We start from the raw sequence: 15,864 nt of genomic DNA on the forward strand, positions 1-15,864 counted from the left end.
GGAGCACGTTTGGGAGTGCGCAGCATGGCGGATGGAGCACGTTTGGGAGTGTGCAGCATGGCGGATAGAGCATGATGGGGAGTGCGCAGCATGGCGGATGGAGCACGTTTGGGAGTGCGCAGCATGGGGGATGCAGCACGATGGGGAGTGCGCAGTATGGCGGATGGAGCACGTTTGGGAGTGCGCAGCATGGCGGATGGACCACGTTTGGGAGTGCGCAGCATGGCGGATGGAGCACGTTTGGGAATGCGCAGCATAGGAACCACAAACAACGCCCTACACAGACACCCACACACACACACAACGCTGCACACACACAACACCCAACACACAAACACCGCAGCACACACAAATATACGCACATACCGCACAACACACACATTGCTCAAAACATACCTCCCCCCAAAACACACCACACACACACAAACCGCACAACACACACACACACAAACGCTACAGACACACAGCGCTCCACAAACAACGCAACACACGCAACACACATACAACACCGCTCTCACCCCCCGCCACACCCAGAACATGTACAACGCCCTACACAAACACTTGGTAACTACACACAACAACATCTATATATATAACAAAAATCATACATGAACTACACAATACGTAAATTCTAGAATACCCGATGCGTAGAATCGGGCCACCTTCTAGTATATATATATATATATATATATATATATATACACAAACAAACACGCATATATACTGTGCGTGTACAATATATATACACATACACACAATGTATACATACACACACAATCCCCATATACTACATCACTACACCCGCCACATACTACACCTGTAATATACAGCAGTATACACTACACCTGTAATAAACTACACCTCTATATACTATACCACTATATATTACATCACTACACCCCTATATACACCTGTAATATGCTACATCACTATATACTACACCTGTAATAAACTGCAGCACATCACTATATACTACACCTGTGATAACCTACATCACTACACCCCTATATACTACACTTGTATTATACTACATCACTACACCCCTATATACTACACTTGTATTACACTACATCACTACACCCCTATATACTACACTTGTATTATACTACATCACTACACCCCTATATACTACACTTGTATTATACTACATCACTACACCCCTATATACTACACTTGTATTATACTACATCACTACACCCCTATATACTACACTTGTATTATACTACATCACTACACCCCTATATACTACACTTGTATTATACTACATCACTACACCCCTATATATTACACTTGTATTATACTACACTCCTATATACTACACCTGTATTATACTACACCACTACACCTGTATTATACTACACCACTACACCCCTATAAACACCTGTATTATACTACACCACTACACCTGTAATATACTACACCACTACACCCCATATACACCTGTATTATACTACACCACTACACCCTTATATACACCTGTAATATATTACACCACTACACCCCTATATACACCTGTAATATACTACACCCCTATATACACCTGTATTATACAGGTGTATATAGGGGTGTAGTGGTGTAGTATAATACAGGTGTATATAGGGGTGTAGTATAATACAGGTGTATATAGGGGTGTAGTATAATACAGGTGTATATAGGGGTGTAGTGGTGTAGTATAATACAGGTGTATATAGGGGTGTAGTATAATACAGGTGTATATAGGGGTGTAGTATATTACAGGTGTATATAGGGGTGTAGTGGTGTAGTATAATACAGGTGTATATAGGGGTGTAGTATTATACTACACTCCTATATACACCTGTATTATACTACACCACTACACACCTATAAAACTACACCACAACACCCCCACATATACCACACCTGTAAAACTACATTCCCATATACTAAACCACTACACCCCAAATATTTGTCAAAAGTTACCCCTCTCCCCCAGCCCCCCGCCTGCCCGCCCCCATTGTCCCCGCAGGTTACTAGTAACCACTCACCTCTCTTCTTATCGTTCCCGTCCTCAGACACCTCCGTACGAGCCCCCCGCTGAGCTGCTTCTCCTTCACATGGCCAGGCTGCGCCGACGCTGTATTCCTAGGAGCCCCCGCCGCTGCCTCTCTCCATACGGCCCCCGCCTCTGCAGCTTCTCCTGCCGGGCGGGAATTTTTCAAATGACACACGCGCGCCGTACTGAAGATATCAGGGCGCGCGTGTGTCACAGAGAAAAGTGTCGGGCAAGGAACAGAGGAGAGATTCCTGCGTTCCGCTGCCTACACTGTGCGGAGCTTCAGGATCTGTCCTCTGTTTCCTGCCCGACACGCAGCGTGTGATGAGGGTCAGGGCCGGCTCCAGGTTTTTGTGGGCCCCGGGCGGAAGAGTCCCAGTGGGCCCCATCAACACGCAGACACACATACGTACACATACATATTTATAGACAAGCTCACAAAAATACATATAGAATGGACACATCTATACAGCCATATACACTGACATACATAGATACACATTATACATGCCTACAGACACACAGCTCTGCTGCATACATACAGACACACATAGCTCTGCTACACACACATAGCTCTGCTACAGACACACATAGCTCTGCTACATACATACATAGCTCTGCTACATACATACATAGCTCTGCTACATAGATACATAGCTCTGCTACATACACACATAGCTCTGCTACATACATACACACATAGCTCTGCTACATACATACACACATAGCTCTGCTACATACATACACACATAGCTCTGCTACATACATACACACATAGCTCTGCTACATACATACACACATAGCTCTGCTACATACATACACATAGCTCTGCTACATACAGACACACATAGCTCTGCTACATACATAGCTCTGCTACATACAGACACACATAGCTCTGCTACATACAGACACACATAGCTCTGCTACATACAGACACACATAGCTCTGCTACATACAGACACACATAGCTCTGCTACATACATACACACATAGCTCTGCTACATACATACACACATAGCTCTGCTACATACATACACATAGCTCTGCTACATACAGACACACATAGCTCTGCTACATACATAGCTCTGCTACATACAGACACACATAGCTCTGCTACAGACACACATAGCTCTGCTACATACAGACACACATAGCTCTGCTACATACAGACACACATAGCTCTGCTACATACAGACACACATAGCTCTGCTACATACATACACACATAGCTCTGCTACATACATACACACATAGCACTGCTACATACACACATAGCACTGCTACATACAGACACACATAGCTCTGCTACATACAGACACACATAGCTCTGCTACATACAGACACACATAGCTCTGCTACATATATACATACATACACATTGCTCTGCTACATACACACATAGCTCTGCTACATACATACACACATAGCTCTGCTACATATATACATACAGACAGACACACACGCAGCTCTGGGGCCCAGCACATATGGCACCGGGGAGGGGGGGGTTGCAGGGAATATACCTAGGGGGGAGAAGAGCCCATACAGCTCACCAGGGCCCATAAATCGGGGGGTGGGGAGGGCACATACCGCTCAGGTCACGGTGGAGAGGGGGCCCACACAGAGCCGGAAAGAAGCACTGTGCTGGGGGTCGCTGGCTGGCACTGCAACTCTCATCTGTGGGATGAGCAGGACGCCGGCCGGTAGCTCCGCCCACAGATGAAGTTCAACCAGGAAGTCTTTGCTCCTTAAAGGGACGGCGCCGCAGATTCCTGCCGAGGACTGCGGTCCCCGGAACTCGGCCCGGGGGCAGCAGAACTAAGGCGAGTGGGCCCCGGCCAAGGGGCACCAGAACTGACGAGGCCGAGTGGGCCCCCCGGCTCTCCAGGGCCCCGGCATTTGCCCGGGCACTGATGAGGGCAATCTGACCACGCGCCTCCCGGAGCCTGGAGCTCCGGACAACAGGTCAGATTGCCCTCATCAGTGACCGGCCAGCAAGGACGCCCTGAGCCAGGCGGGTCGGTCACAGAGAGTAGGCGGGCCGGATGTGGCCCGCGGACCGCCCCTTGCCCAGGTCTGCTCTAGACACTGCGGCACACCCTACATATCCACCCTCATCTCTGTCTATCACCACAAAGCTCTCCACACAGCGGCACCCCCTACATCTCCACCCTCATCTGTCTATCACCACAAAGCTCTCCACAATTCAGCACCCCCTACATCTCCACCCTCATCTGTCTTTCACCACAAAGCTCTCCACAGTGCGGCACCCCTTACATCTCCACCCTCATCTCTGGCTATTACCAGAAAGCTCTCCACAGTGTAGCACCCCCCGAAATCTCCACCCTCATCTCTGTCTATCACCACAAAGCTTTCCTCAGTGCAGCATCCCCTACATCTCCACCCTCATCTCTGTCTATCACCACAAAGCTCTCCACAGTGCGGCACCCCCTACATCTCCACCCTCATCTCCATCTATCACCACAATGCTCTGCACAGTGCAGCACCCCCTACATCTCCACCCTCATCTCTGTCTATCACCAAAAAGCTCTCCACAGTGCTGCATCTGTGGCGCCCTGGACAAGCCAGGACGTCACCGGTACTGCAACAACACACCCCACACCCCGGTTAGGCACATCTAGGTCAAACAAAAATCCTTGTTGCCTCCCTCCAGGGGCTGATGTCCACACCAGGGGGTGGAGCCAGGCGCTTGGCCCCACCCACCGAGGAGTTCACAGTCCTGGAGGCGGGAAAAGGAAGTCAGAGTAGTGCAGAGTAGTTTTGGAGTTGAGGAGTGAAGTTGTAGCGGAGGAGACTGACCGTGTCCGGGTGCGTGGCCCGGGCACATACAGCAAGGTTGGCAGACGGTGGTGACCGTCTGCAGGAGGGGCTGATTGACGGGAACCGTAAGGACCGGGGACGGGCGGTGGCCCGCCGGTACCGGATCGGGGAGCGAAGAGAAGCCAGCACCATCCGGCAGGGCCTACGGACCCCGACCAGGCTAGGAGTCGCCGTAAAACCGGTCAAATCCGTTAGCGAAGGGAACCTCCGGGGTTTCCCAGCAGTCAAGAACCGATTGAAGGCAACAGCTCAAACCGTGAAGGGAAATACAGTCACCGCCAAGGCTACAGTTCCCAGGGCCAGAGCCTGCGGGCGAAAGGGGCTCCCTCAGCCTCCATCCAAGCTGGGGAGCGGGTTACCGGTGGGAAGCCACCAGAACCGAGAACACAACACAGGTGCAGGGAAAGGCAGTCACCGCCAACCTACCGGGAGAAGAACCACCGCAGCCGTCTGTGGGACCCGTCCATCCAGCCGTTTGTTTTACCGGAGACTTTGTATTCATCATTGGCTGAGTGAGTACCACTGTGCCGTGCGGCACTGCGCTGCCCCCGCGACCCTGCACCTCACCAGGCCCCGTAACCTGCCTGCCATCCCTCCCTCACCGGGCCCCGGGACAACCAACCCCTACCCACGGAGGGGAAAAACAACATCCAAGCTGCTCCCGGTCATCGCTCCCGGGATCCCCGTCCAGAGCAGAGGTGGTGTCACAACCTCACCACAACCGTGGGTGGCGTCACGGACAATAAATCCCTAAAACCGTTCCCTTTTTCACTCACGGGCGAGGAGCGCCACTCGAGTCCCCGGGATCCGGCCCACCGCTCGAGCAGCAGCAGCGCCGGACCCGAGCGTGGTGAGCGCAGCGTCCCCTCCCCGCCCGCGACACATCCCCTGCATATCCCCCTAATCTCTATCTATCACCAAACAGCTCTCCACAATGCAGCACCCCCCTACATCTCCACCCTCATCTCTGCCTATCAACACAAAGCTCTACACACTGCGGCACCCCCTACTTCTCCACCCTCATCTGTCTCTCACCATAACGCTCTCCACAGTTCAGCAACCCCTACATCTCCTCCTCATCTCTGTCTATCACCACAAAGCTCTCCACAGTTCAGCACCCCCTACATCTCCACCCTCATCTCTGTCTTTCACCACAAAGCTCTCCACAGTGCGGCACCCCTTACATCTCCACCCTCATCTCTGTCTATCACCACAAAGCTCTCCACAGTGCGGCACCCCCTACATCTCCACCCTCATCTCTGTCTATCACCACAATGCTCTGCACAGTGCAACACCCCCTACATCTCCACCCTCATCTCTGTCTATCACCAAAAAGCTCTCCACAGTGCTGCATCCCCTGCATATCCCCCTAATCTCTGTCTATCACCAAACAGCTCTCCACAGTGCAGCACCCTCTACATCTTCACCCTCATCTCTGTCTATCACCACAAAGCTCTCCACCCTGCAGCACGCCCCTATATCTCCTTCTGATCTCTGTCTATCACCACAAAGCTCTCCACAGTGCGTCACCCCCCTACATCTCACCCTCATCTGTCTATAAGCCTACTCATTCTCTTCGCTCTGCAAAAGACTTTCAACTAACGTCCACACTAATCCGAACCTCCCACTCCTGGCTTCAAGACTTTTCCTGAGCTGCACCAATCTTCTGGAATGCGCTATGCCAAGAAACCAGGATGAACTACAACTTACACAACTTCAGACGCTACTTAAAAACACATCTTTTTCAGGTGACCTATCATACTGCCTAATCAAATTTAATTCATACATATCACCTCCGCTATTTCTCAAAACCAAATTTTCAGTGAAACTCCATCACACCCAAAAGCATTACAATGATCGTCTGGTGACTGGTTCATGCAGCTTTTATCTATCCCCAATTTGTTCGAGATGGCTGGACCGCTATTGTAAATAATCCCCTGTACCTTGTCCCCCACCGCACCCCATTGTAGATTATAAGCTCTTATGAGCAGGGTTGTCTTTATTTTTACTTTAATTATTGTATTTTCTTTAACTGTTATGCCGGCGTCACACGAGACGATCTGTCGTGCGATATGTCGTTGGGGGTCACGGTTTTCGTGACGCACATCCGGCATTCTTTGCGACGTCGTCCCGTGTGACACCTACGAGCATCTGTAAACGATCGCAAATCGGTTACGAATCGTGAATCGTTTACACGTTGCTCATTTTTAAAAAATCGTTTATTCTACTTTGCGCTGGTTGTTCATCGTACCCAGGGTTGCACACATCGCTCCGTGTGGCACCCCGACAACGATGAACACAGCTTACCTGCGTCCCGGTGGCAATGCGGAAGGAAGGAGGTGGGCGTGAAGTTTACGTCCCGCTCATCTCCGCCCCTCCGCTTCTATTGGCCAGCCGCTGTGTGACATCGCTGTGACGCCGAACGTCCCTCCCCCTTCAAGAAGTGGACGTTCGCCGCCCACAGCGAGGTCGTCCGGGAAGCAAGTACGTGTGACGGGGGTTTAACGACTTTGTGCGCCACGGGCAACTAATTGCCCGTGACGCACATACGACGGGGGCGGGTACGATCGCTCGTGCATTCACACGATAGATCGTACCGTGTGACGCCGGCATTAGTTTTGAATGTTTGCTTGTATATGAACCTGTGAATTGTAAAGCACTGCAGAATATGTTGGCGCTATAGAAATAAGGATTATTATTATTTACAGGTGAGGGATAAACATCCATCAAGGTTAAGCAGGTAAAAAAAGGAAACCAAAACGGCGCTGCTTCTTATGGCCACTGTGGAGACGTGCTTTGCCTCCTACACACCTTTATTTATAGGGGTCCACATGAAACTCCCTCTACTGTCCATAGTTAATGGAGCCTCATGGGGACGACCAATATTGGTAGCCCGCTTTTGAGTCAAGGACAGGCCTGCTGGGTTTTGTCATATGCCATCTATCACATGTCACCCTTTTTATAACTGAGGATCCTCACCATCATGGAGCTGATACTGGGGTCCCTCAGACTATCGGGGTGATGGCCTCTCAGGTTCATGATCTCCTCTAACTGAAAGAGAAACACAATTATCAGAAGGTCCATGTATACATCTATATGGAGCAGCAGTTGTGGCTCATTGTGTCTGTACTAGGCAGTGTGTGGACACCTACATTCTTGCGTCTATACTGGGCAGTGTGGATACCTGCATCCTTGTGTCTGTACCAGGCAGTGTGTGGATACCTGCATCCTTGTGTCTGTACCAGGCAGTGTGTGGATACCTTCATTCGTGTATCTGTACACGCTGTGTGTGGATACCTTGATTTGTGTGTATGTACATGCTGTGTATGGATACCTACTTCCGTGTGTCTGTACTAGCTATGTGTATATACCTGTATCCATGTGTCTGCACCCAGGCAGTGTGTGGATACTTGCATCCATGTGTCTATACTTGCTCTGTGTGGATACCTGCATCCATGTGTCTGTACTCACAGTGTGTGGACACCTACATCGTGTGTCTGTACTCGCAGTGTGTGGACATCTGCATCCGTGTGTCTGTACTCGCTGTGTGTGAATACCTGCATCGGTTTGTCTGTACTTGCAGTGTGTGGGAACCTGCATCAGTTTATCTTTACTCGCAGTGTGTGGATACTTGCATTCGTGTGTCTGAACACGGTGTGTGTGGGTACCTGCATCCATGTGTCTTTACTCGCTGTGTGTGGGTACCGGCATCTGTGTGTCTGAATTTGCAGTGTGTGGATACCTGCTTCCGTGTGTCTGTACTCACCGTGTGTAGATACCTACATCGTGTGTCTGTACTTGCTGTGTGTAGATACCTACATCGTGTGTCTGTACTTGCAGTGTATGGATAACTACTTTCATGTGTCTGTACTAGCTGTGTCTGGATACCTGCATTTGTGTGTCTGTACTTGCTGTGTGTAAATACCTGTATCCGTGTGCCTCCATCCAGGCAGTGTGTGGATACCTGGATCTGTGTGTCTGTATTTGCTGTGTGTGGATACCTGCATCCATGTGTCTGTACTCACAGTGTGTGGATACCTATATTGTGTGTCTGTACTCGCAGTGTATGGACATCTGCATCCGTGTGTTGGTACTCGCTGTGTGTGGGTACCTGCATCCGTGCATCTGTACTCGCTATGTATGGATATCTACTTCCGTGTGTCTGTACTAGCTGTGTGTGGATACCTGTATCCTTGTGTTGGTACTCACAGTGTGTGGATACCTACATCGTGTGTCTGTACTCGCAGTGTGTTGACACCTGCATCCGTGTGTTGGTACTCGCTGTGTGTGGTTACCTGCATTGGTGTGTGTGTGTACTCACTGTGTGTGGGTACCTGCATCCGTGTGTCTATAATCGCTGTATATGGATACCTATTTCCATGTATCTGTACTAGCTGTGTATGGATACCTGCATCCGTGTGACTGTACTCGCTGTGCGTGGATACCTGCATTCGTGTGTCAGTACTCACTGTGTGGGGGTACCTGCATCCATGTCTGTACTCACAGTGTATGGCTACCTGCATCCGTGTGTCTGTATTTGCAGTGTGTGGATACCGACATCCGCGTGTCTGTACTCGCAATGTGTGGATACTGACATCCATGTGTCTGTAACCACTTTGTGTGGATACCTGTACCCGTAATTCTTCATTCAGGCAGTGTGTGGATACCTGTATCCGTGTGTCTGTACTCGCTTTTTGTGGATACCTGCATCCGTATCTCTGTACTTGCTGTGTGTGGATACCTGCATCCGAGTGTCTGTATTCACTGTGTGTGCTTACCTGCATCCATGTGTCTGTACTCACTGTGTGTAGATACCTGCATCCGTGTGTCTGTATTCCCTGTTTATGGATACCTGCATCTGTGTGTCTGTACTCACAGTGTGTGGATACCTGCATCCATGTGTCTGTACTCTCTGTGTGTGGTTACCTGCATCCGTGTGTCTGTGCTCGCAGTTTGTGGATACCTGCATCCGTGTGTCTGTACTCACTTTGTGTGGATACCTGTATCCATATGTCTGCATCCATGCAATGTGTGGATACCTATATCCGTGTGTCTGTACTCGCTGTATGTGAGTACCTTTATTTGTGTCTGTCATTACTGTGTGTGAATATCTGCATCCGTGTGTCTGTACTTACTGTATGTGGATACCCGCTTTCGTGTGTCTGTACTCACTGTGTGTGGTTACCTGCATCCAAGTGTGTACCCAGGCAGTGTGTGGATACCTACATCCATGCTTCGGTATTCGCAGTGTGTGGATACCTACATCGGTGTGTCTGATGTTGCAATGTGTGGATACCTGCATCTGTGTCTCTGTACTCGCAGTGTGTGGATACCTGCATTTATGTGTCTATACTTGCTGTGTATGGAGTCCTGCATCCGTGTGTCTGTACTCGCAGTGTGTTGATATCTGCATTCGTGTGTCAATACTTTGCTGTGTGTGGTTACCTGCTTCCGTGTGTCTGTGCTCTTTCTGTGTTGATACCTGTATCCGTGTGTGTTTATCCAGGTAGTGTGTGGATACCTGCATCTATGTGTCTGTACTCGCAGTATGTGAATACCTATATACATGTGTCCGTACTTGCTGTGTGGGTATCTGCTTCCGTGTGTATGTACTCGCTGTGTGTGGGTTCCTGAATCCATGTGTCTATATTTACTGTGTGTGGATACCTGCATCCATGTGTCTGTACTCGCAGTGTGTGGATACCTGCATCCGTGTGTCTGTACTCGCTGTGTTAGAGTTCAGTCTCCGTCGTGACGTTTGTCTGGATAATGTTGAAAGCTCCTCACTGAAAGAGAAATAAACCAGAAGAATCAAAGTCTGCTGCTCCGTCCTCACAGACCCTGCACTGACTGCTCCACCCTCACACAGACCCTGCACTGACTGCTCCACCCTCACACAGACCCTGCACTGACTGCTCCACCCTCACACAGATCCTGCACTGACTGCTCCAACCTCACACAGATCCTGCACTGACTGCTCCACCCTCACACAGATCCTGCACTGACTGCTCCAACCTCACACAGATCCTGCACTGACTGCTCCACCCTCACACAGACCCTGCACTGACTGCTCCACCCTCACACAGACCCTGCACTGACTGCTCCACCCTCACACAGATCCTGCACTGACTGCTCCACCCTCACACAGATCCTGCACTGACTGCTCCACCCTCACACAGATCCTGCACTGACTGCTCCACCCTCACACAGATCCTGCACTGACTGCTCCACCCTCACACAGATCCTGCACTGACTGCTCCAACCTCACACAGATCCTGCACTGACTGCTCCACCCTCCACCCTCACACAGATCCTGCACTGACTGCTCCACCCTCACACAGATCCTGCACTGACTGCTCCACCCTCACACAGATCCTGCACTGACTGCTCCACCCTCACACAGATCCTGCACTGACTGCTCCACCCTCACACAGATCCTGCACTGACTGCTCCAACCTCACACAGATCCTGCACTGACTGCTCCACCCTCCACCCTCACACAGATCCTGCACTGACTGCTCCACCCTAACACAGACCCTGCACTGACTGCTCCACCCTCACACAGACCCTGCACTGACTGCTCCACCCTCACACAGATCCTGCACTGACTGCTCCAACCTCACACAGATCCTGCACTGACTGCTCCACCCTCCACCCTCACACAGATCCTGCACTGACTGCTCCACCCTAACACAGACCCTGCACTGTACGCTCCACCCTCACACAGACCCTGCACTGACCGCTCCGTAATCATACAGACCTCACACTGACCGCTCCACCCTTACACAGACCCTGCACTGACTGCTCCACCCTCACACAGACCCTGCACTGACCGCTCCACCCTCACACAGACCCTGCACTGACTGCTCCACTCTCACACAGACCCTGCACTGAACACTCCACCCTCACACAGACCCTGCACTGACTGCTCCACCCTCACACAGACCCTGCACTGACTGTTCCACCCTCACACAGATGCTGCACTGACTGCTCCACCCTCACACAGACCCTGCGCTGACCACTCCGTCCTCATACAGACCTCGCACTGACCACTCCATCCTCACACAGACCCCGCACTGACCGCTCCGTCCTCACACAGACCCTGCACTGAATGCTCTGTTCTCACACAGATCCAGCACTGACTGCTCCGTCCTCACACAGACTCCGTACTGACTGCTCCACCCTCACACAGACCCCGCACTGACCGCTCCACGAGCACACCGCCCTGCACTGACCGCCCCGTCCTCACACAGATCCCGCACTGACCGCTCCACGATCACACAGACCCTGCACTGACTGCTCCACCCTCACAAAGACCCTGCGCTGACCGCTCTACCCTCACACAGACCCTGCGCTGACCGCTCTACCCTCACACAGACCCTGCGCTGACCGCTCTACCCTCACACAGACCCTGCACTGACTGCTCCACCCTCACACAGACCCTGCACTGACTGCTCCACCCTCATACAGACCCTGCACTGACTGCTCCACCCTCACACAGACCCTGCACTGACTGCTCCACCCTCACACAGATCCTGCACTGACTGCTCCACCCTCACACAGACCCTGCGCTGACCGCTCCGTCCTCATACAGACCTCGCACTGACCGCTCCACCCTTACACAGACCCTGCACTGACCGCTCCGTCCTCATACAGACCTCGGACTGACCGCTCCACCCTTACACAGACCCTGCACTGACTGCCCCACCCTCACACAGACCCTGCACTGACTGTTCCACCCTCACACAGACCCTGCACTGAACGCTCCACCCTCACACAGACCCTGCGCTGACGGCTCCGTCCTCATACAGACCTCGCACTGACCGCTCCATCCTCACACAGACCCCGCACTGAATGCTCTGTTCTCACACAGATCCAGCACTGACTGCTCCGTCCTCACACAGACTCCGTACTGACTGCTCCACCCTCACACAGACCCCGCACTGACCGCTCCACGAGCACACCGCCCTGCACTGACCGCCCCGTCCTCACACAGATCCCGCACTGACCGCTCCACGATCACACAGACCCAGCACTGACTGCTCAATGATCACACATACCCTGCACTGACTGCTCCACCCTCACACAGACCCTGCACTGACTGCTCCATCCTCACACAGACCCTGCACTGACTGCTCCATCCTCACACAGACCCTGAGCTGACCGCTCCATCCTCACACAGACCCCGCACTGACCGCTCCGTCCTCACACAGACCCTGCACTGAATGCTCTGTTCTCACACAGATCCAGCACTGACTGCTCCATTCTCACACAGACTCCGTACTAACCTCTCCACCCTCATACAGACCCCGCACTAACCGCTCCACGATCACACCGCCCTGCACTCCCTGCTCCGCCCTCACACAGATCCCGCACTGACCACTCTACCCTCACACAGACCCTGCGCTGACCGTTCCACCCTCACACAGACCCTGCACTTAGCACTCCACCCTCACACGAGCCCCGCACTGACCGCTCCATTCTCACAGACTCTGCACGCTCCACGATCACACAGACCCTGCACTGACCGCTCAATGATCACACAGACCCTGCACTGACTGCTCCACCCTCACACAGACCCTGCACTGACTGCTCCATCCTCACACAGTCCCTGCGCTGACCGCTCTACCCTCACACAGACCCTGCGCTGACCGCTCTACCCTCACACAGACCCTGCGCTGACCGCTCTACCCTCACACAGACCCTGCGCTGACCGCTCTACCCTCACACAGACCCTGCACTGACCGCTCCACGCTCACACGAGCCCCACACTGACTGCTCCATTCTCACACAGACTCCGTACTGACCTCTCCACCCTCACACAGACCCCGCACTGACCGCTCTACGATCACACCGCCCTGCACTCACTGCTCCACCCTCACACAGATCCCGCACTGACCACTCCACCCTCACACAGACCCTGCACTGACCACTCTACCCTCACACAGACCCTGCGCTGACCGTTCCACCCTCACACATACCCTGCACTGAGCACTCCACCCTCACACGAGCCCCGCACTGACCGCTCCATTCTCACACAGAGTCCGTACTGACTGCTCCACCCTCACACAGACCCTGCACTGACCGCTCCACGATCACACCGCCTTGCACTGACCGCTCCGCCCCATACAGATCTTGCACTGACCGCTCCACGATCACACCAGGCCTGCACTGACCGCTCCTCCCTCACACAGATCCTGCACTGACCGCTCCACGATCACACAGACCCTGCACTGACCATTCAATGATCACACAGACCCTGCACTGACTGCTCCATGATCACGCAGAGTCTGCACTGACTACTCCATGATCACACAGAGCCTGCACTGACCGCTCCATCCTCTCACAGACCCCACACTGACCGCTCCACCCTCACACAGACACCGCACTGACTGCTCCGTCCTCACACAGACCCTGCACTGACCGCTGCACGGTCACACCACCCTGCACTTGTGAAGCCCCTCATCTGCAGGTCGCCTCAGGGTCTTCACGTGCTGGGAATCTTCCGGCAACAGGTATGTCGGGTTAACTTCAATAGGAATCGTGACACCACTCTCGGTAATTGCGGTCAGGGGGTGACCGCCACTGCAGTTTACAGAGCGTCTGGGGCTGATGGTAAATGCAGTCTGGTGTTATGGCCTCCCGAGAGTGAGGTTGGCCCTAGGGGCTCGGGTGTAGGTACATATAGAACCACAGGTCGCAGAAGAACTCACACACAGTCCAGAAATGTCTTTCAGGGTTTTTACTCACTTTTGCTACTTTGCTGGTAGAGTGAGACAACTCAGGCGATGCTATGATGAACCAGGTGGAACCAGGTATCCCTCAGGCTGATATAGGGGTGACTGCTGACTCGCCTTCCTGCACCTTTGTTTCGGACCACCCCTGACTTGAAGTATATCGTGGGATGCGTCCAGGGAAGTCGCTGCTGCCTTTCTCCCCTTTCTGACCCGTTTGTTGACAGCGTGGACCAAGGATAAGATGGCTCCAGGCTCGATCCTCCTTATGGGCCCCTCGTTGCTGTTGATGCTGCGGGTTCTGTGTTGGTTGGCGTGGAATCTGTAGTCCCACCGCCTGCAGGATTTAGCAGACCACTAAATGGATGTCTGGCTCTAGGGACCTGTACCCCGTGTGTGCATTCATTACCAGGAGTCACCGTACTCGACTCCTTACTGCTCTCCTTCTTCGGGTGTCTTTCAGTCTGACTTGGTGGTAATGTTCTCCCCCGTCAGCAGCCACTGCACGTGCAGGGTCTGACAGTGTTCCGCTCTTCAGCCCTACACTTCAGACATGGCTGCTCTACTCCTTCTCCTCTGACTGCCACTGCACAACTCTCTTCCAGCTTCACTACAGCACCACACTAAGTGAGATGCGAGGGCTACGCCCCCTTCCCGGGTCTGCCCAGGGGTCCCCTCTAATGTGTGTGTGTGTCCTGGTCAAAGGGTGCCTGTAGGTGTCCACACCCTATTCAGCCTTTGGGATTACCTGTTTGTACTGACCCAGGCGTGGGTGCAATACTCCGTGGTGCCTGACCAGGTCAGGCGCGCCACATTCCCCCTTAGTTATCAACAGCACGTCCTCGTGCTGTAAAGACAAGAACATTTTAAAGTGCAAATTTTTCACATAAAAACATCATAAAACATTATAAAACATGTAAAACATTCCACATACCATTTTTCACCACCCACCAACCACAAGTCCATTACCCACCCAAAACCCTCTCAGGAGGCAGGTCACCGGTCTTTTTAGCAACCAGGTCTGGGCCATCTGTTTCCCCAGACCTTTCCTCCAATCTTCCTCTCCTAGGGATGGTGGTAAAAGGTAGGCCCCATAAACAGGTGTACCCGTTTCCGCGTGGTGGAGAGCCAGGCCCCATAACAGGCATGCTCCCTTTTCGTAGGCGAGCCAGTCCCCATAAACAGGCGTGCTCTTAGCTTTTGGACAGCAAGCGCCATCACAGGCGTGCTTCCTGGTGGTGCAGAGCCAGGCCCCATAAACAGGCGTGCACTGTTGTT

At 52.5% G+C, this 15,864-nt stretch overlaps 1 protein-coding gene across 1 annotated transcript in view; it reads right to left on the minus strand.

The window, feature by feature from the left end:
• NECTIN4 (nectin cell adhesion molecule 4) overlaps positions 1-15,864 on the minus strand; it is a 189,890-nt gene that overhangs the window by 25,899 nt on the left and 148,127 nt on the right. Inside the window, exons 7-8 of the mRNA XM_075330589.1 lie at positions 10,557-10,638; positions 7,832-7,903 (exon numbers count right to left, since the gene is read on the minus strand). Coding sequence (XP_075186704.1) covers positions 7,832-7,903; positions 10,557-10,638 — 154 coding nt within the window. The remainder of the gene's footprint in view (positions 1-7,831; positions 7,904-10,556; positions 10,639-15,864) is intronic.

This window comes from Anomaloglossus baeobatrachus, chromosome 12, assembly GCF_048569485.1.
Source record: "Anomaloglossus baeobatrachus isolate aAnoBae1 chromosome 12, aAnoBae1.hap1, whole genome shotgun sequence".
Taxonomy (NCBI): domain Eukaryota; kingdom Metazoa; phylum Chordata; class Amphibia; order Anura; family Aromobatidae; genus Anomaloglossus; species Anomaloglossus baeobatrachus.